The sequence below is a fragment of the Elephas maximus genome, chromosome 16, assembly GCF_024166365.1.
Source record: "Elephas maximus indicus isolate mEleMax1 chromosome 16, mEleMax1 primary haplotype, whole genome shotgun sequence".
NCBI classification, from domain to species: Eukaryota; Metazoa; Chordata; class Mammalia; order Proboscidea; family Elephantidae; genus Elephas; species Elephas maximus.
This window is the reverse complement of record NC_064834.1, coordinates 10140032-10168019: the sequence shown is the minus strand read 5'-3', so window position 1 is coordinate 10168019 and position 27988 is coordinate 10140032. Positions and strand designations below refer to the sequence as shown.

The following is a 27988-nucleotide window of genomic DNA, read 5'->3' as shown; positions in this document are numbered from 1 at the left end:
CTGATATGATTCTTTTAATTTTGGTTGGGTCTGTAGTGATATCGCCCATCTCTATTTCTTACTCGGGTTTTTTGCTTCCTCACCTGTTTTTCTTTTGTCAGTTTGGTCAATGGTTTATCAATCTTGTTAATTTTTTCAAAGAACCAGCTTTTGGTCTTGTTAATTGTTTTTCTGTTTTCTATTTTATTTAATTCTGCTCTAGTTTTTATTACTTGCTTCCTTCTGGTGCCTGAGGGTTTCTTTTGTTGCTCTCTATTTGTTCAAGTTGTAGGGATAATTCTTTGATTTTTGCCCCTTCTTATTTTTGGATATGTACATTTACTGATATACATTGACCTCTGAGCACTGCTTTCGCTGTGTCCCAAAGGTTCTGATAGGAAGTGTTTTCATTGTCATTGGATTCTATGAATTTCTTTATTCAATCCTTAATGTCTTCTATGACCCAGTCATTTTTGAGCAAGGCATTGTTCAGTTTCCAAGTGTTTGATTTCTTTTCCCTGCTTTTTCTGTTATTGACTTCTACTTTAATGGTCTTACGCTCAGAGAAGATGCTTTGTAATATTTTGATGTTTGGGATTCTGCTAAGGCTTGCTTTATAACTTAATATGTGGTTTATCGTAGAGAATGTTCCATGTGCACTTGAAAAGAAAGTATACTTGGCTGCTGTTGGGTGGAGTGTTCTGTATATGTGTATGAGGTCAAGTTGGTTGATGGTGGCATTTACATCTTCCATGTCTTTATTGAGCTTCTTTCTAGATGTCCTGTCCTTCACTGACAGTGGTGTGCTGCAGTCTCTTACTATTGCAGAGCTATCTCACTTTTCAATGCAGATAGAATTTCTTCTATGTATCTTGCAGCCCTGTCATTTGGTGCACAAATATTTAATAGTTATATCCTCCTGGTATTCTCCCTTTAATCACTATATAGTGTTCTTCCTTGTCCTTTGCAGTTGATTTAACTTTAAAGTCTATTTTGTCAGAAGTTAATACTGCCACTCCTGGTCTTTTTTGATTGTTGTTTGCTTGATATATTTTTTCCCATCCTTTGAGTTTTAGTTCATTTGTGTCTCTAAGTCTAACGTGTATCTCTTGTAGGCAGCATATAGACTGATCATTTTTTTTTTTAATCCATTCTGCCACTCTCTGTCTCTTTATTGGGGCATTTAGTCCATTCACATTCAGTGTAATTATAGATAGGTATGAGTTTAGCGTTGTCATTTTGATGTTTTTTTTGTGTGTGTTGTTGACAGTTTCTTTTTCCCACTTAATTTTTTCTGCTGAGTAGCTCATCTTTATATACCATCTTTTCCTCTTATTCATTGTAGTTGATTTTGTTTCTACTCAGTCTCTGTTTTTTTGTTGTATTTTATTTTGATGCGTAGAATAGTTAGTCTCCTTCGTGGTTATCTTAATATTTACCCCTATTTTTCTAAGTTTAAACCTAACTTTTATTTCTATATATCACCTTGTGTTCCTCTCCATATGAAAGATCTATGACTACTTTTCTTAGTCCCTCTTTGTTGTTTTGATGTTGTCTGCTTTTACATAACGATGTCACTGTTTCCCTTTTTTGAGCATTTTTTTAATCTTAATTCATTTTTGTGATTTCCCTCTCTGGGTTGACATCTGATTGCTGTTCTAGTCTTGGGTTCGATACCTTATATTACTGATCTTCTAACCAAAGAACTCTCTTCAGTATTTCTTGTAGTTTTGGTTTGGTTTTTATGAATTCCCTAAACTTCCGTTTATCTGGAAATGTCCTAATTTCACCTTCATATCTGAGAGACAGTTTTGCTGGATATATGATTCTTGGCTGGCAATTTGTTTCCTTCAATGCTTTCAATAAGTCATCCCATTGCCTTCTTGCCTGCATGGTTTCTGCTGAGTAGTCCGAGCATATTCTTATTGGCTCTCCTTTGTTGGTGACTTTTCATTTATCCCTAGCTGCTCTTAAAATTGTCTCTTTATCTTTGCTTTTGGCAAGTTTGATTATAATATGTCTTGGTGACTTTCTTTTAGGATCTACCTTATGTGGAGTTCGACGAGCATCTTGGATAGATATCTTCTCATCTTTCACAATATCAGGGAAGTTTTCTGCCAACAAATCTTCAACAATTCTCTCTGTATTTTCTGTTGTCCATCCCTGTTCTGGTACTCTAATCACTTGTAGGTTATTTCTCTTGATAGAGTCCTATATGGTTCTTAAGGTTTCTTCATTTTTTTTTAATTCTTTTATCTGATTTTTCTTCAAATATATTGGTGCCAAGTGCTTTATCTTCAAGCTGACCAGTTCTGCCTTCCACTTGCTCAATTTTGCTTCTCTGATTTTCTACCGAGTTGTCTAATTCTGTAATTTTATTGTTAATCTTCTGAATTTCTGATTGCTGTCTATGGATTCTTGCAGCTTATTAAATTTTTCATTATTTCCTTCAATAACCTTTTTAATTTCTTCAACTACTTTATCTGTGTGTTCCTTGGCTTCTTCTGTGTATTGTCTGATCTCGTTCCTAATTTCATTCCTGATATCTTGAAGAATTCTGTACATTAATCTTTTGAATTCTGCATCCAGTAATTCCAGGAACGCACCTTCATCCAGAAGATCCCTTGATCCTTTGTTTTGAGAGCTTGTTGAGGCAATCATGGTCTGTTTCTTTACGTGACTTGATACTGACTGTTGTCTCTGAGCCATCTATAAATTATTGTATTAGTTTATTTTATGTTTGCCTACTGTATCCTAGCTTCTTGCTTTGTTTTGATATGCCCTCATGGGTTGCTTGAGTGAGCTAGCTTGATTACTTTAGCCTCTGAAGCTCTGAAATCCTGTCACCAGCTGGCTAGAGCTGTTATCAGGTATTTCAGTCTAGGAGTCCATTCACTTTTCTTGTATGAATTCAGCTCAGGTGTTCAGGCAGCTGATCATCAAGTGTGTGGTACAGGCTCTGTCCTACAGTCTTAGCGGGGCAGGGGTGATTGGTGTAGGTACCGGTATCTCGTTGCAGCAGGGGGTCATTCTCTGAACAAGGCAAGGGGCTGAGACTCATCCACCGAATGTCTGTGAAGAAAGTGTGAATGTCTGTGAAGAAAGTGTGTCCCTGTTCCCTAGAGCATATAGGTGGGTGGGTTCTGCAGATGGACCATGGGCACCCAATGCTTTTGTCTGTAAGGACTGGGAGGTACCAGTTATCCTTGGACCCCTATCGTGGGTGGCTGGGTGACCTGAGTGGAGCCACCGGTCCTTAGTCCCCTGATGTGGGTAGGTGAGGACCCTCTTTAATAGGCAAAGTGGTATCAAATATCAAACACCCACCTCTTCACCACACAGCTGAAATGGTTGCAGTCTGCCAACAAGGGCCTATTCTCCTGAAATAGCCCCACACAGGTCCATGCAGGGGGGAAAGGCATTCAAAGTCCACGGACCGTTTATGCATGGACAGGAGCCGCTACTGTCCTGAGCTCCTCTGCTTAGTGGAACTGGCAAATTATCTTTTCCCCCAGTTGAGAATTTATTCCTACTCCAAGGCTGGGAGGATGGCTCTGGGATCTTAACACGGCCTATCTCAAGACTAGGGAAATCAACAGCCACCAAAGGCGGCTTGGGGGCTGGGAGCATGGTAAAATATATAGAAGTATTTAGCTTTGGCCGAGAGGGCCATTATTCTCTGGTTCCGAATGTGTAAGTAGGCTGTGCGGCTGGCTGCTCCTCCCTGAAGAAACTGCAGCTGAACGTTACTACCAGCCCGCCATAGCCGCTCCTAGGAATGGTGCCTGAGGGATCCTGGCGATTCAGGTCCAGTAACTCCTCTCCACTGCTGAGCCGTCTCTCCCTTCCTCTGCTGCTCAGTCCATTTTCTAACTTTGCCTTTGATGTTCAGGGCTCTTAGCTTGTCATAAATAGAATTGTTTCACTTGTGTTTTTTTGGGTCTTTGTTTTAAGAGGGATGGCAGGAAGCGTCTGGCTATTCTGCCATCTTGGTCCCGCCTCCTAAATACTTCTATTGTGATCAGAAAGAGCCTGTGAGAATTAGGATTAGCTATATTTTTTTTCCCAAAGAATTCTCCTTTCTTCCTTTTATTAGCGTTGTTTATCCCTTCTGGGAATCACTCCCTCTTTATTGTTGTCTTCTCTGTGCTGGAAGTTCATCATAAACTCTTTAGTCCACTCATTCCTTCCTCCAGATGGCTGGGCCTAAGCTACTTAGCCTTCTTACATCCCCCCAGCAAATAAGTCATCATCTCCCTTCCTGCTCAGTTGCAGCGCTTGACTTGAGCAACAAGTTCTCCCATGTCCAAGGCATCATGGTCCTGAAGACAGCACCAGAGTCTCATTCAGAGTGATGAGGTACCACAGAGAGGTGAGGCAGCCAGACACATTTCCTACCTTTGAAAAAATATCTTTTTTTTTTATATCACGTAGATTGATATGGTTGAGAGAAACTTTAGATGCTACTTGCACAAATATTGCAAAATGGTTTCTATTCTTCTTTGAAGGTATTGATTTGACTATAAAACCAAGCAGTGTTTATATTTTAGCTATTTTTCTAGATAAAGAACATGCAATAGTTGGAACGGCATGAGGCTAAGAACCTAATGATCTAGTGGTATTCTGGCCAAGGATCTACCATTTCTCAACTGCCTGGGTAACCAGAAATTAAGTTGTCTCGTGATTTCCCTTTCTCAAATGATCTTGTGAAAAAGGTCTTACTTCTTCCTACTTTACAAATGAGGAAAGGTCAGGAAGGCTAGCTACTTTGCATTAGGTATCTTTTCTACACTATATTCCATAAATGCTTGTGTTAACCAATTGAATAAAACATTACAAGGAAAATAAGTATTTTGTATACTGTAAAGTGCAATGCTAGCTTCAGGTACTACTAAAATTTGAAAGTACTTGACAAAATACCTGCTGGATCAAATCAATGGTGGTTCCTTGTTTCATATCTCGGATGCCTAGAATAGTTGCCTCAAAGTTCTAGGTTTCTCATCACTGTTTTGAGCATGGATTCCTTTTGTGTACTGACATTCAGTAGATTTAATAAGAGGTTCTGAGGTTTATAGTTTATTCTTTATGGCTGTGGAATAACATCAAGGACATCATACATGAAGAAAGTAAGAGGTCATTAAAAAGACAGGAAAGAAAGAAAAGACTAATACGGATGTCAGAAGAGACTCTAAAACTCCCTCTTGAGTGTAGAGCAGCTAAAGCGAAAGGAAGAAATGATGAAGTAAAAGAACAGAAGATTTCAAAGGATGAGCTCGAGAAGACAAAGTAAATTATTATAATGAAATGTGCAAAGGCCTAGAGATAAAAAACCAAAAGGGAAAAACACGCTCAGCATTTCTCAATCTGAGAGAACTGAAGAAAAAATTCAAGCCCCAAGTTGCAAAGGTGAACGATTCTATGGCAAAATATCGAACAATGCAGGAAACATCAAAAGAAGATGGAAGGAATATACAGTCACCGTAGCAAAAAGAATTGGTTGATATTTAACCATTACAAAAAAAAAGGAGGTAGCAAATGATCAAGAACTGATGGTACGGAAGGAAGAAGTTCAAGCTGCACTGAAGGCACTGGTGAAAAACAAGGCTCCAGGAATTGAGGGAATACAAACTGAGATGTTAACAAATGGATGCAGAGCAGGGGGCACTCAGTCCTCTACGCCAAGAAACTTGGAAGACAGTTACCTGGCCAACAGACTGGACGAGATCCATATCTGTGTCCATTCCAAACAAAGGTGATCCAACAGAATGTGGAAGTTATCACACAATATTATTAATATCACATTCAAGTAAAATTTTGCTCAAGATAATTCAAAAACAATTGCAGCAGTACATCAACAGGGAACTGCCAGTAATTCAAGTTGGGTTCAGAAGAGGAGAGTGGACGAGGAATATCATTGCTGATGTCAGATGGAACTTGGCTAAAAGCAGAGAATACCAGAAAGACATTTACCTGTATTGTACTGACTATGCAAAGGCTTTTTACTGTCTAGACCACAATAAATTATGGATAACATTGTGAAGAATGGGAATTCCAGAACATTTAATTGTGCGTATGCAGAACCTGAGGCAAAAGGCAGTCATTGGAAGAGAACAAGGGGAGACTGCGTGATATAAAATCACGAAAGGTGCGTATCAGGGTTGTATCCTTTCACCATGCTCATTCAATCTGTATGCTGAGCAAATAATCCGAGAAGCCCGACTATATGAAAAAGAATGCAGCAACGGGATTGGAGGAAAACTCATTAATAATCTGAGTTATGCAGATGACACAACCTTGCTTGCTGAAAGCAAAATGGACTTGAAGCACCTAGTGATGAAGATCAAAGACTACAGACTTCAGTATGGATTACACCTCAACATAAGGAAAACAGAAATCCTCACAACTGGACCAATAAGCATGATAAATGGAGAAAAGACTAAAGTTGTTAAGAATTTCATTTTACATGGATTCACAATTAACACCTATGGAAGAAGCAGTCAAGAAATCAAACAATGTATTGCACTGGGCAAATCTGCCTCAAAAGACCTCTTTAAAGTGTTGAAAGGCAAAGATGTCACTTTGAGGACTAAGGTATATATCATGCATTGAATTATGTCCCCCCAAAATGTCTGTCAACTTGGTTAGGTCATGATTTCCAGTATTGTGTGACTGTCTACCGTTTTGTCATCCGAAGTGATTTCCCTATGTGCTGTAAATCCTATCACTATGATGTTAATGAGATGGATTAGTGGCAGTTGTATTGATGAGATCTACAAGACTAGTGTCTTAAGTCAATCTCTTTTGTGACACAAAAGAGAGACGCGAGCAGAGAGATGGGGGGACCTCATACCACCAAGAAAGCAGTGCGGGGAGTAGAGCGCATCCTTTGGAGCAGAGGTTCCTGCATTAAGAAGCTCCTTGACCAAAGGAAGATTGATGACAATGACCTTCCTCCAGGGCAGACAGAGAGAAAAAGCCTCCCCTAGAGCTGATGCCCTGAATTTGGACTTGTAGCCTACTAGACTGTGAGAGAAAAAATTTCTCTTTGTTAAAGGCATCCACTTGTGGTATTTTTGTTATAGTAGCACAAGATACCTAAGACAGCGTGCCTGACCCAAGCCATGATATTTTCAGTGGCCTCATATGCACGCCAAAGCTAGACAATGAATAAAGAAGACCAAAGAAGAATTGATGCCTTTGAATTATGGTGTTGGCAAAGAATACTGAATATACCATGGACTGCCAGAAGAATAAACAAGTCTGTCTTGGAAGAAGTACAGCCAGAATGCTCGCTGGAAGTGAGGATGGCGAAACTTCGTCTCATGTAGTTTGGACATGTTATGAGGAGGGACCGGTCCCTGGAGAAAGACATCATGCTTGATAAGGTAGAAACCCAGTGATAAAGTAGAAGGTCAGCAAAAGACAGGAAGATCCTCAAAGAGATGGACTGACACAGTAGCAGCAACGATGGGCTCAAATATAGCAATGATTGTGAGGATGGCACAGGACCAGGTTCTGTCATACACAGGGTTGCTATGAGTTGGAACCGACTTGCCAGCAACTAACAACAACAATGGTTTATAGAACATTTTGGGATTTGTACTTGAAAACTTCACTGATTGGGGATAGCACTCATAAAATCTAAATCAAAAAGTTGTGGAAAAGGCGAAGCCAGATGTAATCAGCCTATAGAAGGACAGGTGGACTCAGAAATGAATACAATTCATTAAAGGCTAATAAGCTCTGAAAGAGTTCCTTTTGACGTTTGACCAGAGGCTTGGTCAAGAAGATGACTCTTATTTCACATAGTGACAATCTGCTGTCAGCTGATAAGGGTAAAGTGGCAGCTTCTCGTGTTAAGGCCTGGCCAGTGCAGCCTTTGTGCTCTGTCCTCCCTGAGCACGGGACGCTGCTTCTATGTTATGTAAGCTTTTTTTGCTGCCTTCGCCTTTGTTCAGTCTGTGCCAAGAACCAAATAAAAGAATCCATATGTGATTACAACTATAAGACCAAAAGGAAAATATTAGACAAAAATATAACATTTTGGGGTTTCTAAGTTTGTTTTACCTTTAATGCTAGGCAGACAGTTTACACAAATCATTTTGCTGCAAAGTAAAGAATAATGAGTTAAATGTGTTCCTTGTCACCATCAATCATGTACGTTTGTCTTTGATTGACCAAACATATAAGACACATGAAATGACTTTCTAATCATGTTCGGGGGAAGGGGGAGAAGAGGAGAAAATGGGAAGGGGAAGTTTCAGCTCCTTTTATTTTATTCAGAAGTTCCATTGACATTTTCTGGCAATCTTCTAACATGCTGCATGGACTTCTCTTTGCTAATAATGTTTGCCTTGAGAATTTGTAAAGGTCTGAGAACTCTTTAATTCAATGTTCTAGAAATTACCAGGGCCATAGGGGAATGGAATCCCTGTTAATAGTGCATGGATTACTTCTCTCTTCATTTCAAATAGTTTCCACCAAGCTGCCCTACTTGTAGGGGTACATCAGTGACCTTGGGCAGAGTGAGTGGCATTGGGGGATGTGGCCTCTTACATCATAGCCTCTGACTTCTACAAGAATCACGTAGGAAGAAAAGGGGATGTACAGTGACACTGAGCCAAACGGGATACTGAGGTTGAGCAAATTCATTTCCATTCATGGGTGTTTATTTTGATTTGTGAATTTAAACAACACACTGACTGGATTTTTTGGCAGCAGAGATGGTTTATAACGAAATCTAATCAGCCTCCAAAGAGTCCTCGCTAAAGGATTATAGAGCTTTGCATTTCAAGTTTCTACACGGAGTCAAAGTTTTCTAATTTGGCAACGGGACCACGTACAGTAGCGAAGGAAGATGTTTTCAGCACCGAAATCACGCCAAATTCTAAGCCCCTTCTGGTCTTGGCCCCACCACAGCCGTCTGTGATAAAGGTTAGCCAGCCTGGGCTGAGGGCAATTTCTTCATTCGTCTATTCAGCTGCTATTTATGGAGTGTCTGTCAGAAGTCAGAGGTGTCCTTGGGTGATGCAAACGGTTAATGCGCTCAGGTTGGAGTTTTGAGTCCAGCCAGATGCACCTCGGAAGAAAGGCCTGGTGATGTACTTCTAAAAAATCAGCCACTGAAAACTCTATGAAGCACAATTCTACTCTGACTCAGAACTGGCTTGACAGCAACTGGGAAAATATTTAGGAGTCAGATGCTTTTGTAGGCACTCGGAGTACCTTCACTGTACTTACATTCTCTCAGGGAATAAGGGCAATAAATGATAAATGCCACGGGGAAAATGAAGCAGGGACAGTATATAAAAGATGTGGGTATTTGGGGTGGGGAAGGGAAGGTGATACAATTTTTAAAATGCAATCCTAATGTTTTCAGGAAAGGTCTCACTGAGAAGTTAACATCAAGCCAAGATGTAAAGAATCTGAGGGAGGGAAGCCATTCACCACCTGGGGAAAAGTGGTCCAGTCAGAGGGGGCTTCAAGCGCAAAAACCCTAGGACAACCAAACGGAGTGGGTAGAAGTGCGGAGCAGGAGAGTGCTTAGGAAGTAAGGTCAGTGAGGTCACACCTTGTAGGCCGCAACCAAAAAAAAAAACCCAAACCCAGTGCCGTTGAGTCAATTCCAACTCATAGTGACCCTGTAGGACAGAGTAGAACTGCCCCACAGAGTTTCCAAGGAGCGCCTGGCGGATTCGAACAGCAAAATCTGGCTCATGTATGAGAAGGTCTTTCTGGATGCTTCACTGAGGACAGACTGGAGGGAGGGGTAAGGGAAAGCAGGGAGACCAGTTCAGAGGCTGGGGTAATGCTCTCGGAGGAGATGATGGTAGTATGGACCTGGTGGGAACAGTGGAGGTGGTGAGAAGTGCTCAGGTTCTACACACATTTTGAAGTTTGAACCAAGAGGATGTCTCGATGGATTGATTATGGGGCATGAAAAAAAGGAAGGGGTCATGGATGACTCTAAAGTGGTCAGTCTGCACAACAGGAAAGATGGCATTGTCAATACTGAAATGAGGACAACCACAAGAAGTTTATGGACAAAGAACAGGAGTTAGATTCTGGATATGTTAACCATGAGATGACATGACACATTCAAGCGGAGATGCTGAATAACAGCTGAATAGCTGACACTGGGTTTAGGGGAGAGGATCTGGATGAAGATATAAACTTGGGAGTCATCTATGTACTTAAAAGCTATGAGAATAAATGAGGTTACCAAGGAAGTGAGTAAAACTGTATTGAGAATAGCGCTCCACTGATGAAAGTGATCTGCAGAAGTCCCTTGTCATGATACTATCTGTGATTAGAGTGACATCACCTTTGGGTAGTGGAATAACCCTTTCAAGGCCCAATTATTTTCTTCTTTGCCTTTTTTGTTGATATTATGTGTTTTCACTAATGAAAACATGTTGATTAAAGGTCCAATTCAGAATTTTTCTATGAGTAATGGCTTTTGATACCCAGTATCTGGGTCACTTATGTCCCAGCAGACTGTGGATGACATAAATCCTGCTGATACGAATCAGTGATAAAATTGTTTTTATTATTTTTTTTTCTGAAAATTTGCAAAACATGAGATAAAACATAAAGGCAGCTGGTAATGACTGCACGTACATTTTATTCTAGTCTCCTTCTTAGCCTTTTTATTATTTTTCATGAAACTTCTCAAAACATGGTACAATGCATTCTTCCTCACTGCAAAAGCAGTACTTACAGCCCAAATAAATAAAGCCAAGGGATTTTTTATCTCAGGAAAACTACCACTACAATGCGTTCTTCATTACTGCAAAAACAGTACTTACAGGCCAAATAAATAAAACTTAAGGGATCTGAATCTCAGGAAAATTACTACTACTATGTGTTCTTCATTACAACAAAAGCAATACTAACAGCTAAGAAGCAGCAACAGCTCCCCTGGAATATTATGGAACTGCTCACAGTGGTGCATTCACCTGCTACATGTGGAAGCAATGATTGGGCCCTAAGTTGAACGGAGGGTAAGAATAACTTATAAGAGTTCCAATCTCTTGAAAAGTACCACTACAATGCATTATTCCGTATTAGAAAGGCACTATTTATTGTTCAGAAGCTAGAAAAGAAGGGAGCTAGTAACACCTGGAAACAAGAAATGGCACAAAGGAGAAAATGTCCACTATAACTGAAGACTGGCAACAGCTTATTGTCACAATAAGTACATTCTCATGAGAACACAGTAATTGGGAAACATAATGAGGATGCTTATCTTACAGAAATAAAGGCAAACCTGTCAAAAGTTTAGAAAATTCACACATCGGGGAAGTATTACCTAAGCCAATGCTCAACTTACACAAAAATGAGGTTCCCACTCAGGATTTTCGAGTTTCACACCATTTCAAAAGGCTCCCACCTTGAGGCTAACTGCATTAAAATCAGCCTACCCCCTATCTAAAGAACTCCAAAGGCAGAAAAAGTGGGTGGGATACCGTATGTCCCACAGGTCTTAAAAGGAATAAGTAACAGCTTACATCTCACTATGTAACTTACACCATGTGAGTTTACTTTGCCAGACAAACCCTCTACCCTGGCACCATTACAGCTCCCTGAAAGTAGAGAACCGCCTGAATTCCAACCTTATCAGATAGAGATCCTGCCTACTTTCTCTTGTCCCACAGAGGTTAGGGTCCTACTTCTAGTACGCCTCCCTCAACCTGGATGAACACCTCTCGGCTGCAGACCATGCACCCACCAGACAGTAAGAATTGCATGCTGTCTCCAAGAAACACCTACCTAAGCCACTTTCTCCTTCAGCTCCACTTAGCTTCATTCGCCTGAATGCAGAGGTGTGGGATGTCAATCTCTTCTTAGAAGCCTAGTTCATTCCCCACCCTGACTCAGCCCAGCCTAGGCTAACCCTCACTAATCTTGATGCAGTGACCTTTGCCCTTGCAGACATAGCCAGAGGGAAGGGCTAACAAGACCCACAGGATGGGGCTGTACAAACGTGTGCCCACACACCGTAGTCAGGACAGAAGCTTCCTGAAGCTGATCAGTGCCTCCTAAGGCAGGAGGAGGCCAGTGTGATGAGCACAGCCCCTGGAATACGGTAGGTGTCCAGGGAATCTCTACTGAATCAATCCTTTCCGTCAAATGAAGTATACAAAGCTAAGATAACGGCACTAGCTCAGGTTGCCTATTATCATTTATCATATTTCCTCCGGCTCTATCTAAGCACAAACCTGGTGCTAGCTTCCTGGGTTTGGACACTGAGTTTGCTAGTTCCAAGCTGTATATCCTTATGCAGGTTGCTGAACTTCTCTTAACCCACCGTATTTGCCCCTTTAATGGGAGAGAAGAATAGAGCAAGCTTGAATAGAGTCATTGTGAGAATTAAATGCATGTAAAGCGTTTGGCACAGTATATTTTAGCTATTATTCAAGGTTCTAGATTTATATTTCCAGCTCCTATACCATAATGCTTATAAATGTTGTATATATGTGTGTGTGCACATGACACGCCTAAGTACATACAATACACAAACACGCACGAATATAACCCAATGGGAGGTATTAAAATTGTTCCCTTGGCTACTAGGACTCTGTATTGCTGAAAGTTTATCTCAATCCAGTAACAGCAATAACGAACAAATGGTTCGAATGTCCGGCAAAGTGCACCTCAGCCAAGAGCCAATGTGAATAACATGGTCTGATTTCCCCAGCGTTTCCGCATTCAGAAACAGAAAATGTGATGCAGGAGACTGTGGTGAGATTGATATTAACATTTTGCCCATAAATTCCAAATCTTGTGGAAGAGGGAAAAAAATGCATCACATATTTTCTCATTCTGGTAAGAGTTTTATTCAACTAAGAAATAATCATGGGGTGCATACCATGTTCCAGGCTAGACGTGTGTGTGTGTGTGTGTGTGTGTGTGTGTGTGTGTGTGTGTGTGTGTGTGTGTGTACGTATGTGTAAAATAGACGGATAGAGTGGCAGAGTTAAAATAGTCAGCAATCTGGAGAACTATTTAAATGTGCTAAACTGGAAGACTCAATAAGATTGAAAAGAAATTTTTAAATGTTATTCACCTCCTAAACACACACAAACATTCATAATTAATCATGCCCATGGAAAGCGAATCCTAGTAAGAAAAAGAACACAACTTATAAAGACGGCAGGTCAAGCCCCAACTTGAAACCAGATATGCTGAAACGAAAGTTAAGCATTACATGCTGAAACGCTAAAACAAAAAACAAAACAAAACAAAAAAATCAATGGATTTTAAATTTCATCCAAGTGAGGAAGCCAAGTAAAGAATAAGTGCAGTCACTTACTCAGAGATCAGGCAAAGGCTGAGAGACTAAATGAGTTCATTGTCTTGGTCTTTTCAGAAGACATTAAGATTCTCACTTGAACCTGACAAGCTGGTGGTAGATCAGATTGCGGTAAACGAACAGGATGTTCTGGGCCTGACTGATAACGTAGATATGGATAAGGCCCAGGGCCCAGGGCAGTAACCTACAATCCTCAAAGGAACTCAAGGGGGAAATCAAGGCGCTGCTGGACAAAAGAGAAACAGCTGCTGGGCCAGAGGGCCCCTGGGTGCCGATGTGAGCTTCTTTCATAAAGGTACTGGATACAAGGTTAACATGGATTTGTTAAATAAATCCCAGCACGCCCGAAAGTGTAGAGGGTATGCCTTGAAGTTATGGTGGAGTAAATTAAGGACAAAGAGCCAGAAAAAGTGTCTAACAGTAGGTAGAAAACATAAGGAATTCATTACCTCTCAAAAATCTGCACTACAAATATAAATAGATTCCCAAAGGGTTCAGAGAAATTCAGAGATGATAGACTGCAAATGAGCTAGACTTCCAGGGGCAAAGACTTAGGTCACTAGAGTCAGGGTCATGAGAGTCCTTAGGGTTGAGATCTTTGACAGTGACTTTGTTCAGGGGATAAACAAGTATCCCCCCATATTTCTTGGTACCTTTGGGCTGGTCTCTATCATAATTCCCATTTGCCCAAAGTCCCTGTCTCCCGTGTTGAGTTTTACGACTCACACTTCAGTCTTGACTTTTTGATCTCATGTGTAATAAAAGCCCAGTGGAGAGTCACTGTGCCTCTGCTTGTGATACCATCCCTGTCTTGTCCCTCTCCCTCTTCTTTGAGCACTGGCAGAGTACAATGGATCCTACAGAACCAAGAACCAGGCCGGGAGAGGGTAAGCTCACTCTCCTCCTTTGGCTTCCACAAATGCTAGGTGTTCTCAAAGCCTCAAGCGCCACCAGAGCCTCGACCCTTCTCCCTCCAGCCTAACAGGCCTGCCTGTCCCCATGGATGTGCTGACAGGTTCTCCACCATAGGCCATGGGAGTCTAGGTGAAGGAAGCAATTTCTGTAATAGTAATCCATTTATAGGTTTCCTTCCCCGTCTGCAACACCCACCCCCTGCCAAATAAACGTAAGTGAGGGCTTTGTAGTCCCTGGAATGGGAGATAATTTATAATACATGCCAAGAAGAGCAACATTGTGAATTAAAGGAGACGAGGAGCTGGAATTTGGAGGGTAACCACACAAAGACAATATAGAACGGGGAGCAAGTGGATAAAGTTGTCCCTATTTTTAATTTTAAATAAAAATATATACACATATGTGAAGAGAAGTCTTGCTATTTCCAGGTCACTGGATATGTGCCTTAGAGATTTCCACCCCAAAGACACCTCAGTGCCAAAAGGCCATGTTCAGAGCTACCTCCTAACACGGGAAAGTTGGCCCTGGACAGAAATAACATGGAAATATAACCCCAGGAGGGAAATGTGTTTTCAGTTACACCAGGGCCCAGCCTTGGCCTTTTCCGCAGGCTCTTCCTCAATAGGAACTTGGCAGTGGGATTAGCTCGGCTGGAGGGGAAGTCGTTGGCTGTGGAGGTGAGGCCCTGTAGGGTCCTGAGAAAAGCCGGGCAGAAGTTCTCCCTGCTGGTAACAACATGGAGGAACCGGCGTCACAGCTGTTTCATTAATTTTCTTGACAGGCAGCTCTAGTTACCATGCAGGCACCACAAAATCAAAACATACACATGGTAAGTGCCCCCATCGGTGGTGGGACCCGCCAAGGTTCATGTCACATCAGCACAAGGAAGCAGAGCTCAGCTCCACGGACCACATGCTTGGCCCTGTGGGCAAGCTCCTGCTGGAGGAAACCACCAGAGCTCGACTGACAGAGCTGGTTTTGGTGACAATCCTTCATCCTGCAACTGGGCTCCTTGCATTGAATGTAAGACACACGGCTACTTGCTGCTTTTGGGGGCTTGTCAGGAAGCACAAAACATAGCCTCACAGACTGCCCTGCTGCCTCCATTTTGCTTTCAGCTTCGTTCACGCAGGGGAACAGCAGCCGGCATGAAGCCATTTAAAGGGATGCAATGTACTCATCTGTAAACTGGGTCTGAGTTGGGAGTTCTGTTGAGTCGAGGTCTCTGGGCAGACAGGAAGCACGAGAGCAGGATTTTTTAATCAAGGTGTCACCTGCTATGAGCATAACGAAAGTGACTGAAGGTGCTTCAAAACAATTTGTTCTAGTACATAGAGCAATGTTAACTGTCTACTGGCTAAATAATTTAAATGAGGTGAGTAAAGAGGGTAAGGTCCTAGAAAACATCCTGCTATGACCAACACAATTTGTGGATCCCCAGGGTGAGCACTTACATAGAGTGAGTCAATCATGTGCACCCCATCCTTTCATCCATCCATCCCTCTCTACTCCAACCGGGGCCATCTCCTCAGCTCCACAAAATAACTTGCTGTGGGTAGTGGAGACAGTAGCAATGACAGCAAAGGCCAGTGGTCTCATGCCTTTGATGGCAGAGCTTCTCAGCCCGTGTGGGACCTTGTGTTGACTAATTCCCCAGTGCCGAATGTTGCTAATTTGACTGGCTATATGGTAACAGAAGAGAAATATAAGCCCAGCTTCTGAGCTAAACCAGAAAACCCTTTGCCGTTGAGCCAATTCCAACTCTTGGAAAAGGTAGAACTGCCCCATAGCGTTTCCAAGGAGTGGTTGTTGGATTCAAACTGCTGACCTTTTGGTTAGCAGCCGAATGCCTAACCACTTTGCCACCAGGAATAATTGCCACCAAATAAGAAAGGCCCAAATAAGTCAGTTTTACCACATTGGTTTGCCACATTAACTGCCTAGACTAAGATTAATCCAAGGATAAAGACTGGTGTTACTGTTACCCTGCTCTCCAGAAGCTCTCTTTGCAGGGGTGTGGACCCCCAGTCAATGCCTGGAAACGTACGCCTGGCCTGGCCTGACCTGTGAGGACATAGGGGCCCTCCTCTCCTTGCCAGAGTTGGTCCAGCAGGCAGTGGACACTCTGGGGGCTTTGCAGTGGCTGCTCTGTCAGCTGTCGGGGGGAGCATAGTGGACAGGGGGATGAACATATCCAGACCGCCTGTCTCCTGGTGTCAAGGGCGCTGCTGCCGAGGAGTCAGTTCATCGTTTCACTCTCTAGTCACATAACCATGGCATGTCAGCCCCGCTGGCCTCCTTGATTGTGCAGAAATAAATAAATGAATTATGTTGTTGGGGTTGGGGCTTCAGCACAAACACATGGTCTGCATTTATGCTCACAGTAAGAGGTCCACCAGCCACTTGATGTAAAAGAGCAAAATGATAATTCTTTTCTTTAGGCGCTCCGGTGCCATATGGAATGTATATAAATCATATTTTTGTTTTAACAGCGGAGGCTTTGTTGATAGATAAACATGTGGTTTATCTAAAAAAAGAGAGGGTTGCGCTTTGAACAATCATTTAATGGCCATGGATGTGCCAAATAAAAATAAAAACATAATTTTGAAAGAAGCTGGCCGTGTGCCCAAATCTGTAACGAGGAATTTCTCTTTAACCACTGCGGTTAAAGCACGTCGATCTGTTTTGAGTTTAAGCTGTGCTCTCTACTCAACCCCACGACAAATTGAATCCCGGGCTAATGTGCTCTAATAAGACAAGACGTTACCTTTATGAATGACCTCATGGAGAAGAGGTTGGCCAGCATCGTGGAGAGGCCTTGAGCCAGGCAGCTCTGGGCTATGAAACCCAGCTTCAGCTCTGCAAGGCAGATCGCATCATCCCCCTCTTTCCAATTCCAGCTCGGGATATTCAGCAGATGGGCCTGTGGAAACAAAACCAGGTACGAGGCCTGCATCTTTAAGTTGTTCAATTGTTTAAAATCTCCTCTGGGAAATTCAGCACCACCCAATGGCTCGGGGTCACTCTATCTCATCCTTTCTTTGCCTAGCCTGGTGTTTGACTCAACTCCTCTATTGCTCAGACTTCAGTCTTTCTGGAAGGCTGCTTCTGCACCTGTCAAGACCAAGTCATTCTCTCAGGTTTGTCATTTAGCCAACTAGGGCCCAGAGGGAATTTCCTCTTGTGACAGATAGATCAGCCCATGTTACTAGGATGTCCACCTAGGTTGTTCATAGACTTGCTCCTCAGACTGTGAGACTGTCAGATTCCTATGTACTTGGTGTTTCTTCTTTACCTGCCTTTCCAGTACCCTAGATCAGTGGCTCTCAAGCTTGAGTGGGCATCAGAATCACCTGCAGGGCTCGTAAAACCACTGATTGCCAGTCCCCCCACCCCCAGGTGTGGGGGAAGACTGGCGAGTTTACATTGCTAACAAGGTCTAGGCAATGCCGATGCTACTGGTCTGGGGACCACACTTTGAAAACCACTGCCCTAGGCTGCTTATCAGAAACACTGTATATGTTTTACAGTCTCTTGCACATGGGCCAGTCCTAGTCAGCAGTTAGGCCAAACCCTGAGACAAAGATACAGAAAGCCTGTTCCTTCAATTATTTTTAAGCGGCATGATGTGGAAAATCAGAGATGATAGAATAAGATAATCAAGACTCAAAAAGTTCTCCAGAGTTGGGAAAATGGGCAAAAAATCAACGAGAAAAGATTTTAAAGTCCTTACTGTCAAGTACAGCATTTAGGTTCCAAAAAATCAATTATATAAATTCAAAATGAAAAGACCTAACTTGGCAGCAGACATGAAAAACAAAAAAGAAAAAGAAAAACCTAATAAAATGTTGTTAAAAACAAACAAACAAACAAAAAAAACAGCAATAGAAGAAAACCATGGGGGTGAGAGAGAAAAACCTAAGTGTATGGGTAACTAAAACCCCAAACAGAGGCCAACCGTGTGACACATCTCAAAGAAAGCCAATGTTTTCTTGTTAGAAATGGTCTTCAGATCAAGGATATAAACTAGTCAGCCTATATTAGTTCCAGAGTACTTAATCCAGTTTTAACAGTCAAATTTAAAGAGGAAAAATGATAAATAGAATAATTTCCAGAGAAAAATGACAAGCAGAGGTGAGGGTTCTGGAAAATTTTTTTTGAGGACCAGCTGAGCGAACCAGCAACGTTTAGAGTGAAGAAGGGATGCCTGCATGGAGACATGATGGTGCTGCCATGTCAAAGAGGGCTTAGACTCGTCCTGCCTTGTTCCAGAGACCAAAATTAGGACTGACTGATACATATTATAAGAAAGCAGTGTTTTGGCTTGCTGTATAAAGTAACTTTCTAGGAATGTAATTTGTCTAATAAATGGAAATGGCTGCCTCCAAAAGTATAAGATCACTGTCCCTAAAACTCAGTATTCCTCCAAGTCTCTGTAGAAAGAAACCTTGCTTTGCATGGGAGGTTGAATCAGATGGCCCTTCTGGTTCCCTGCTAATTCCAAGATTCTACTGCTCTGAAATTATTATTTTTATCCAAGTATCAGTAGAGCACCAAAGGGCCTTTCTCCTCACTTTTGGGACAATATATAGTAGTTGTACTAGAAGGAGATGGAAAACTCCATTGTGGGATCAAAGACCAAGTCCAATGGCTTAATGCTCTGCTCTCAGAAATACCATTCTTGTCAAATTTCTTCTTGCAAAATCCATGTCTGTGAAAATCTTGTGAGTTCTGACCCAGCAGTGTTTACTCTTGGGAAAAATAACTGTATCCTACCTATGGTAGCAGAGTTAACGCAGTCCCATGTGTGGGCCACAGCAGATGGTAATTTCTGTCAAGCTGAGTATTACAGAGTCTTTCCATCATATACTCAATTCCAAAAATCCCTACCTTTTATCCCATTTCTCTCCCTACTCTTCACTGGCTTAAGAAAGCTACTTTTCCCTTTTCCAGCCCTGGAAGTCAAGGGAATATGTCAATGTAAGTGGAAAAATTGTCATTTGCATTAACATCACCTGAGAAAAAAAGAGGAGAAATTAAATCTAAGTAATGAACAAGTAAATCCTCTAGTGTGAAAGATTTTGGTGGTTAAAACCCCAGACAGACACCGCATAACCTTCATGGTACCTTAAAACCAATCAACCAACACACAAAACTTTGAAGAGGGTCTTGCATATCTAGACAGGCCATTGGGGTATGAAGTCTAGGCTTTTAGGCCTTGGGTCTCTCATGTCTCCATTTAGTTCGAATTCATATATATTTTACAGGTTATTATACATGTAATAGTCAAGTAAAGTTGGTTTCATTTCTCCAGCTTCCACGGCCTCCTTTTTGGCCATCATATTTTCTCCAATCACAGGATAGGGAGCAGGGGGCGAATGTGCCCAAACCTTGGAGGGAAGTCTATGTGCCTGAAACAAAGAGAGGAGATTGATCCAGGAACTTGAGTTCTTTGTTTCTGGCAACTTTGTCCTTTGTCATTCGAGGAAAATATGGGTCTAATGGAAAACTCCAGACTCTGGAGACAAATCATTTCTAATTTGAAGAATATAAAGCATAGGTCTGGCAGGACTAGGGCCTCCCCACTTTTCTGCTACCTCACTGAGAAGGAACGTGAAAACAGGCTGTCCTGGGAAACCAGGGGAGATGGATTCCAGTCCCAGCTCCACCTTTCACTATACACACGACTTTCAGGAAGCCACCACGAGGATCAAAGGTCACATAAGAGAAGACACTTTTACACTATTATCCAAGTGTAAAGGTCCCCGGGTGGCACAAATGGTTCGTGCTAGACTACTAACCTAAAGGTTGGCGGTTCGAACCCACCCAGCAGCACAGGAGAAGAAAGACCTAGTGACCTGCTTCCATAAAGGTTACAGCCAAGAAAACCCTATGGAGCAGTTCAACTTTGTCACATGTGGGGTCCCCATGAGTCAAAATTGACTTGATGACAGTGGGTTTGGTTTGGTTTTATTCGGGTTTAGAGTAAGAAAGCTCCAAGAACTTGCATCTCCACTGGGGCACTGGGACTCGACTTCAAGGTCAGAGACACAGGCCTCTCCCATTAGATTCTGGTGGGAAACTGAAAAACCCATTAATAGCTAAAACATCAGGAGTGATACTTCTCCAAGACATCATAAGCCATTCTTTTCTTGAAGAGCTTCAAGTCACTGACACTCAAATCACAAGATGCCTGTACCATCTTTCTTCCATGCTCAGAGATGGTCAGGGCAAGAATGTCCCTCCTCACGAAGTCTGTTGTCACCTTTGGGTACCATCGAGTCAATTCCGACTCATAGCGACCTCATGTCACAGAGGAAAAGTGCCCCCTAGGGTTTTCTTGGCTGTAATCTTTATGGAAGCAGATTGCCAGGTCTTTCTCCTGCAGAGCTGCTGGGGGGGTTTGAACCACCACCCTGTCAGTTAGCAGCCAAGTGCCTAACCATTGTGCAACCAGGGCTTCTTTCATGAAGTCTACTGATATCAAAAAAAAAAAAGAAAAAAGATTCACTTCGGAAAGCACCAGTCCTTCTGTAAGGGTTGGCTCTGAAAAAGCAGTTTGTTTCGAAGTGCTGTGGCTCTATTTACAGAGAAGGTGGCAGTTGGCATTTTTCTCTTAGTTCGCCGGCTGCCGAGTGACCGCGATTTGCGCCCACCAGGGTTCCTCTGTCTGTGACAGAGCTTAGATCCCGTGGTCTGAAGTCACACTGGGATGCTAAAATGCACAGATGGTCAAATGAGGACTAAATAAGATAATGGAGGTCAAAACTCTTTAAAGACCATAAAATATGACACAAATGTCTACGGTTATTATGATGACAAACTCAGAGCCAGTTTTACATGGAGGGAAAGTAGGCAGCTTCCCTATGTCCCTCTAGGCCCTAGAACACATCATTGTTAGAACACGGGGGATTGAAATTCTTTTTGTTTTAAGACTGGTATACAATCATGGAATGAACTTTTTCTTGGAATATATTTGCAGTGCCTTAACCTTACACACACACACAGCAGCTTCTCTCTTGAGAGCAAGTTTTAATGGATGTTGGTCTCCGGGCATCTAGTCATAGATGAAGAGAAAGTACCAAGAGAGGAAGAAAAAATATTGAAAGGGTAAAGGAGAAAAAAATGTCGAAAAGGTAGATGGGAGCATCTTCGAAAACAGTGCAAAACCATGAAGCAGAATTAAGAGTATCCATCTGGATTTCTATTAGGAAGGAGATGTCAAATAATGGCCTATGTACTTTCTGTTTTTTCTCCGAAGATGGTCTTTTCTTCCACCCGATGGAACAACACAGAAAAATCCCCCTTGTTGCTGTTGTCAGATGCCGTCAAGTCAGCTCTGACTTACAGAGACTTTGTGCGTAACGGAACAAAACACTGCCTGGTCCCGCGCCATCTTCATGATCGTTGGCATGTCCGCGTCCATTATTGTGGCTACTGAGTCAGTCCATCTCATTGACGGTTTCCCTCATTTTCGCTGACTCTCCACTTTACCAAACGTGAAGTCCTTTTCTAGTGATTGGTCTTTCCTAATGACGTGTCCAAAGTAAGCAAGTCAACGTCTTGCCATCCTCACTTCTAAGGAGCACTTTGGTTGTATTTCCTCTAAGACTGATTCGTTTGTTCCACGGTATATGCAATATTGTTCACCAGCGTCACAGGTCAAATGCATCAATTCTTCTGCCTGCCTTTTTCACTGTCCAGCTTTTTCACACATATGAGGCAATTGAAAAGACTATGGCTTGAGCCAGGTACACCTTGGTCATCTCACCCCCTTATCAATCTCATAGAGGCAAGGTTTCCGTAAGTGATTTTACCTAACCCTGAAACCCAAATAGATGGAGGTGCTTCTGAATAAATGTCTTTTAAGCAAGTCATCATCGACAGGCGGATGCCTTCATCATTGTTTATAAAAAATGACAACGCAGAGTTCTGTGAAAGACATTCAAGTTGATAGAACCACAGTAACACTAACCAAGCACTGCCTGGGTCCTAGGTTGGGTTGAGCTGCTTGGAGTCTGACAAGAATCACAGAGCTAAAGTCCTCCTAAATTTCTTGAAGATGCAGCATTAGCATTCATTGGAAGGAGAAAAAAAGGAACTGACATCCCTTTCTAAACATTACAACATTAATTTTCCTATTCAATCTAAAGTCAGCGAAAAATCTAAACAAGAGCTTAAAACACTCCATATCAAACGAAATTTCCAATCACAAATGAAAGGAGGACTTGTTGCCTCAGAGCCGTGAATCACCAGGCACAGCTTTGCTACTAAAATTCACTTCCACACACAGGAGCTGCCATCAAAAAAAACTTCTCTGGGTTGAAGCTTGTGAGTTAAACAGTATTCTTGCTTTACCTCTTTAGCATCCTTGGGTTTTCCAGAGGTAAACAGGAGAAGGTGACCTTGGGTGCCCACTACCAAGCCCACTGGCTGGAGAGCACCCTGCTGTGCAAGGAGGCCACCTGCTGAGGGTGGGGTAATGGTGGCAGTGGGCAGCCATTCTGAGTGGTGGGCCAGTTATCGACAGCAGGCGCCACTCAACGATGGCCTCTAGTGGGCTCCACACAGCAAAACGGGCCAGCATTTGCCAGCAATTAAGAAATAATGGCATGAGGCTGGTGCATTTGGCAGAATGGGCGCGGGGGGGGGGGTCTCCTCTAGGTCACCTGACTGCCTGTTTTGTAGGGAATATGGCCTATAAGCTGGGGCATACTCTGGCTCATAAGCCAGCAGGGAGTTATTTTGTTCATGCAGGACACCTGGCTCCAGGTACTGGGCAGCCTCCAGTTTCTAAGCCTCATTAAGGAGATAGCAGGCTCCATATCAGAAAGAAAAAGGTGCCACCTTCCCTCCCCCAAAGCTGTTAGCCTGGGAGTGTACCGACTGGCTGAGAGAAGGGGCACTGCCTTTATATGAGAGGCTGAGTTCTAGTTTACTAAGAAGTCAATCACAAAGGTAACAACATGGACTCTGAAACTGATTATCTTTCCAATCCCCCAATTGTAAGCTGTAAAACTTGGAAAATTCCTTCATATTTAATCTCTGGATCAACAACTATTTTCCTAAATCCAACCGTGCAAATCCTCACTTGAACTTGAGAACAATCGTGTTTCATGTTCTCTACCTAGTGTACATTACCTGCCTTCAAGTTCACCTGGTCTCAGACACAGAAGTCACCTCACTCACCTGGGGCACTTTCTATAAGTGTGAAATTCCTGCAGGCACAAAAGGGGGCCTCTCCTTCACTTATATCCACCGTGGCATCAGCTAGAGGGAGACCCACATAGTAGGTATTCAACCAATGTTGATGGAAGAGATGACTGAGCACATAAAAATGGATGTTGTTAGCATTTCAGTCTGGATGGGACCTAAGAGTACATCAATGCTTCTGCACCTAGGGATCCAACAAGTGCTTCCTGAATGGAGGGATCAGGGGTTTCCTTCCAGTGGCCAAGTCCAAGGGAACTTTCTACCCACTGTACCTCTGCGTCTGAGCTTTTGAGTTGCGTTGGTGTTATGTGTACATGCATGTGTGTATGTGTGCGTTTGTGTGTGTGCATGTATGTGTGTGTGTGCGTGTCTCCGTGGTGAGGGAGAAGAGGTACGCCCACGTCTGCATCTCTAGGCCTGGGACAGGCTGTCACTGTCTTACCTTGTTGTGATACTGCAGCATCTGGGTGATGATTCTGATCTTCGGATGGTAGTTCTTTATGGAGATGACTCTGGAAACAGAGAGAACCAGAGCTGAGGCAGGGCCAGCCTTACCCACGGGCTCTCTGATGGGAAGGTTAATCTGATGACCTCCAAGTGGGGCGAAGGTGGGGCCAGCCATCAGGGCCATCCAGAGGAGCTGCAGGCACGAGGCCAAGTTGAGCTGTGTTTCCACCATCCCACTCCATACTTAGTTAAAAAGAAGTCACTTAACAGCCCCAGACTCTGTCCTGGTCCTAAAAGAAAGCAGAGTCTCTGTAATGCTTTGGTGATACACGTGTATACAGGTGTACGTGCATGTGTATGTGTGTACTGGGACGGGGTCCTGGGCTTATTGCTTACGTAGGCATCTAAAAAACAACCAAACCCGTTGCCATCTAGTCCATTCTGACTCATAGCAACCCTCTAGAACAGAGTAGAACTGCCCCATAGGGTTTCCAAAGAGTGGCTAGTGGATTTGAACTGCCAACCTTAGAGTTAGTAGCCAAGCTCTTAACGACTGTGCCACCAGGGCTCCTAGGCAACTAAAGCCAGCTGAAATCCTGGGGCTTCTGAGCTTTCCAATCTCTCATACCCTAGGGATGAGCCTAGAAACAACCTGCTCTGGAGACAAATTCTCCAAGTTAACTACTTGCGACAGCAATGACGAATCAAACAAGCAGCATGACAAACTATCCTCGTTGTCACATACATTTGGCTACTCTCACAACATGCCCTTCGGATGAGACCAACTATTCTGCCTTCAACAGCTAAGAATGTCTGAATGATGACTTCACACTGGTCAGAGGTAAGGACCAAGGCCTTGCAGAAGTTGAGAGCTAGTAGAAATCCCCCTCCCCACAAACGGCCCTAAATCTGTACTCGGAGTTAACCACTGTCTGCACCCACCCTCACTTCTACTCTCAAGCCCATTGCTGTGGGAAGGGGCAGGGGACAGACAGAACGGCCACCCCTGGGTCCTAGTCGCAGGTATTCTACCAATGAACTGGGTGACCTCCAGGAAACGCCTGGCCTCTCTGTGCCTGTTTGCTCATCTGGTGTTGGGGACAGCAGTACCTGCTTTATTACTTCACAGGCTTGGTATGAGCGGCTAATGGGAGACCAGATGTGAAAACGCTTTGAAATCATTAAAACCTCTCTCACATGTAAGTGATGGTTTTTCTCATTACCGACCCTGTCAGAGGTGACACTGTGCACTTCCTTCTGTGACAAGAAAGGCTAAAGAATGGAATGCCACAGAAAGGTCCACCCTCTGAGCCTGATCTGAAATACAAGAGCATTTATTACGACCACCACCCCCCTAAATTACCACCCAGGCGTGCTCTACTCCTCATCCTCATCGCTCTTTGTACAAAGATGAAGGGGAGGCGGCCAGGGAGCAGCTTGGTCAGAAGAACTGTAACTTGTGAAATTGGGAATGGATGGCTCTGAGGCCTCTGCCTGCACGTATTCACCCTGGGCTTTTGTACCTGAAGAAGTTCATTTTATTTTTGAAGAAGTGCTGTGTTGGCCCGTGCCTATAACTCTAGGGTTGTGGGCCCTATTACCCTTAGAATTCAGTAAATGACAACAGCCAAGTCTCTGTATTCCCTCAGTTCAAATTGACCTTTGACATTTTCGTTGGAAAAGGGGCTGATTGGTCTCATCAAACTCAGGAGAAAGGAGGGTTATACAAATATGGGGAAGATGAAACCGACCTTTAGCCTGAGTTTCCCATTTCTTTTGCTCCCTAGGCTTTAGTTCTGGCTCTGGTTAATGACGACTGGCTTAATTACATGTTGGATACTACCTTTGTTCAGTAATTTTTATGCCTTGGTGTCACACCAATCATCCTGGTACCTCTATATGTCTTCACATTAACATTTCACAGTCAAGGCTTAAATAAAATATTCTGATTAAAAGAAACGTCCATTTCAAAACTATCCCTCATTTCTCTTATTCACTTTGGGAAAAAGCAGTGCTAGGCCCAAACTTCTTTGTGGGTCCAAAACCTTAAGATTCATCTTCTTTTATTTCTTTTTTTATTTGAAAATCTGAAGATAAAGGAGTCTGGTTTCTTAAAGGCTACATTCTTATCACTTCAACTGGCTCTGGGGGTAGCAACACTTTCAGGGTTGAAGGATGGAAATCCTAGTTCAAGGAAAAGGGCAGATGACACACTCCACATTTGGGCGGTTGTAGTCACTTTCCAGCTGTGACTACTCAGGGACCGGGCAGCTGCAAAGGGCCAGGTGTGAAGCCAGATGCCATTCTAACAGCTCTCTGCAGGCTGGCAAGCCCAGTACTTAGGAGAGCTCATGTATCAACCTCCTTCAAATGACTGCATGCAGCATATTGCTAAGGAGAAGGGAGTGGAGAGAACATGGTGCCAGATGTTGCCTGCCAGACTCAAGAACCAGAAGAACCAGATGCTGTTGGGAGCGTGTGCTCCCAGGAAACACTGAAGGAATCCCTCAACCTCCCTGATGGGAAAGGAAGCTCTTGTCACTTGGGGCCACTGATTAAAAGCAAAGACAAAGGAGATGCCAGAACTGTAATGATTCAAAGGCACCTTCCCAACCCTCAGCCTCAGGTGAAACCCCAGGACACAGTAACCAAGCGGTGGGGATCAGGAATCTCTGTCTAGACCAAAAGGATAGCTGCTGACAATTAGGCAGGGATTCCCAGGAATACGATGGGACTGATATGTTTTCTTGTAGCTCATCTCCCTTTTAGAGCATTCTCTTTATGAGGCCCTTGCAGTTCTCTTAACTATACTGCAACCATGCTAGAGAAGAAAAGAATTCCAGAGGGACTTAAACTGGGGCAAAATGTCTGAACTTTCTGATCATTTCACAGTCACAGGATATCTGAAATACGGGTCCAGGGACAGAACAAAAACTCAACAATTTTCTTTGGAAAAGAGAAAAGAAAAAGATGTTAGAGCTGGAGTAGAGACTGTACTGGTTAAGAGCTTGGCTGCTAACCAAAAAGTCGGCAGTTTGAGTCTACCAGCAGCTCCTTGGAAACCCTGTGGAGCAGTTCTTTCCTGCCCAATAGGATCGCTAGGAGTCAGAATTGACTCAGTAGCAACGGGTTTGGTTTGGTTTTTAACCCACTTACAGTAAAGGCACAGGACAGTGTTTTCCAAAGAAGGTCCCCACAGAAGATGGTGTGTCAAAAAAAGGGAGTGGGGGTAGAGCTTGTAGTCCAAAGAGGTTTGAGAAATTCTCTGTAGAATTCTCTAAGATTCATAATAGCACTGAGGAAAAAAATAGCATAGCACTGAGAGGGCTTTCAGTGATGAAAACAATTTAATTTTGGGAAACTGGTTGAAACAAGCTTATTGGTCAGTAAGCTGCTTTTTGGGGGGTGGGGTTACTAATCAACAGGCTGTAGACACACCTGGGAAAGCCCTAACACGGGGTTTCTCCATTTAGCCATTATCAACATTTTGGGCCAGATATTTCTCTGTTGTGGGGGGGGCTATTCTGTACATTATAGGCTGTGGGGGTACATCCTGTGCGCTGTAGGTTATGGGGGGCCATCCTTGCACTGTAGGTTGTGGGGGCCATCTGTGCACTGTAGATTGTGGGGGCCATCCTGTGTACTGTAGGTTATGGGGGGCCGTCTTGTGCACTGTAGGTTGTGGGGGCCATTCTATGCACTGTAGGTTGTGGGGGCCATCCTGCGTACTGTAGGTTATGGGGGGCCATCCTTGCACTGTAGGTTGTGGGGGCCATCCTGTGCACTGTAGGTTGTGGGGGCGATCTGTGCACTGTAGGTTGTGGGGGCCATCCTGTGCACTGTAGGTTGTGGGGGCCATCCTGTGTACTGTAGGTTATGGGGGGCCATCCTGTGCACTGTAGGTTGTGGGGGCCAACCTGTACGCTGTAGGTTGTGGGGGCCATCCTGTGCGCTGTAGGTTATGGGGGGCGGTCCTGTGCACTGTAGGTTGTGGGGGCCATCCTGTGCACTGTAGGTTGTGGGGGCCATCCTGTGCACTGTAGGTTATGGGGGGCCACCCTGTGCACTGTAGGTTGTGGGGGCCATCCTGTGCACTGTAGGTTGTGGGGGGCCATCCTG

At 43.4% G+C, this 27988-nt stretch overlaps 1 protein-coding gene across 12 annotated transcripts in view; it reads right to left on the bottom strand.

Moving 5' to 3' along the window:
• KCNMA1 (potassium calcium-activated channel subfamily M alpha 1) overlaps positions 1-27988 on the bottom strand; it is a 916342-nt gene that overhangs the window by 265655 nt on the left and 622699 nt on the right. For all 12 annotated transcript variants that reach the window (XM_049856148.1, XM_049856139.1, XM_049856140.1 and 9 more), the window contains 2 exons: positions 23865-23934; positions 16977-17132 (listed from right to left, as the gene is read on the bottom strand). In XM_049856148.1, coding sequence (XP_049712105.1) covers positions 16977-17132; positions 23865-23934 — 226 coding nt within the window. The remainder of the gene's footprint in view (positions 1-16976; positions 17133-23864; positions 23935-27988) is intronic.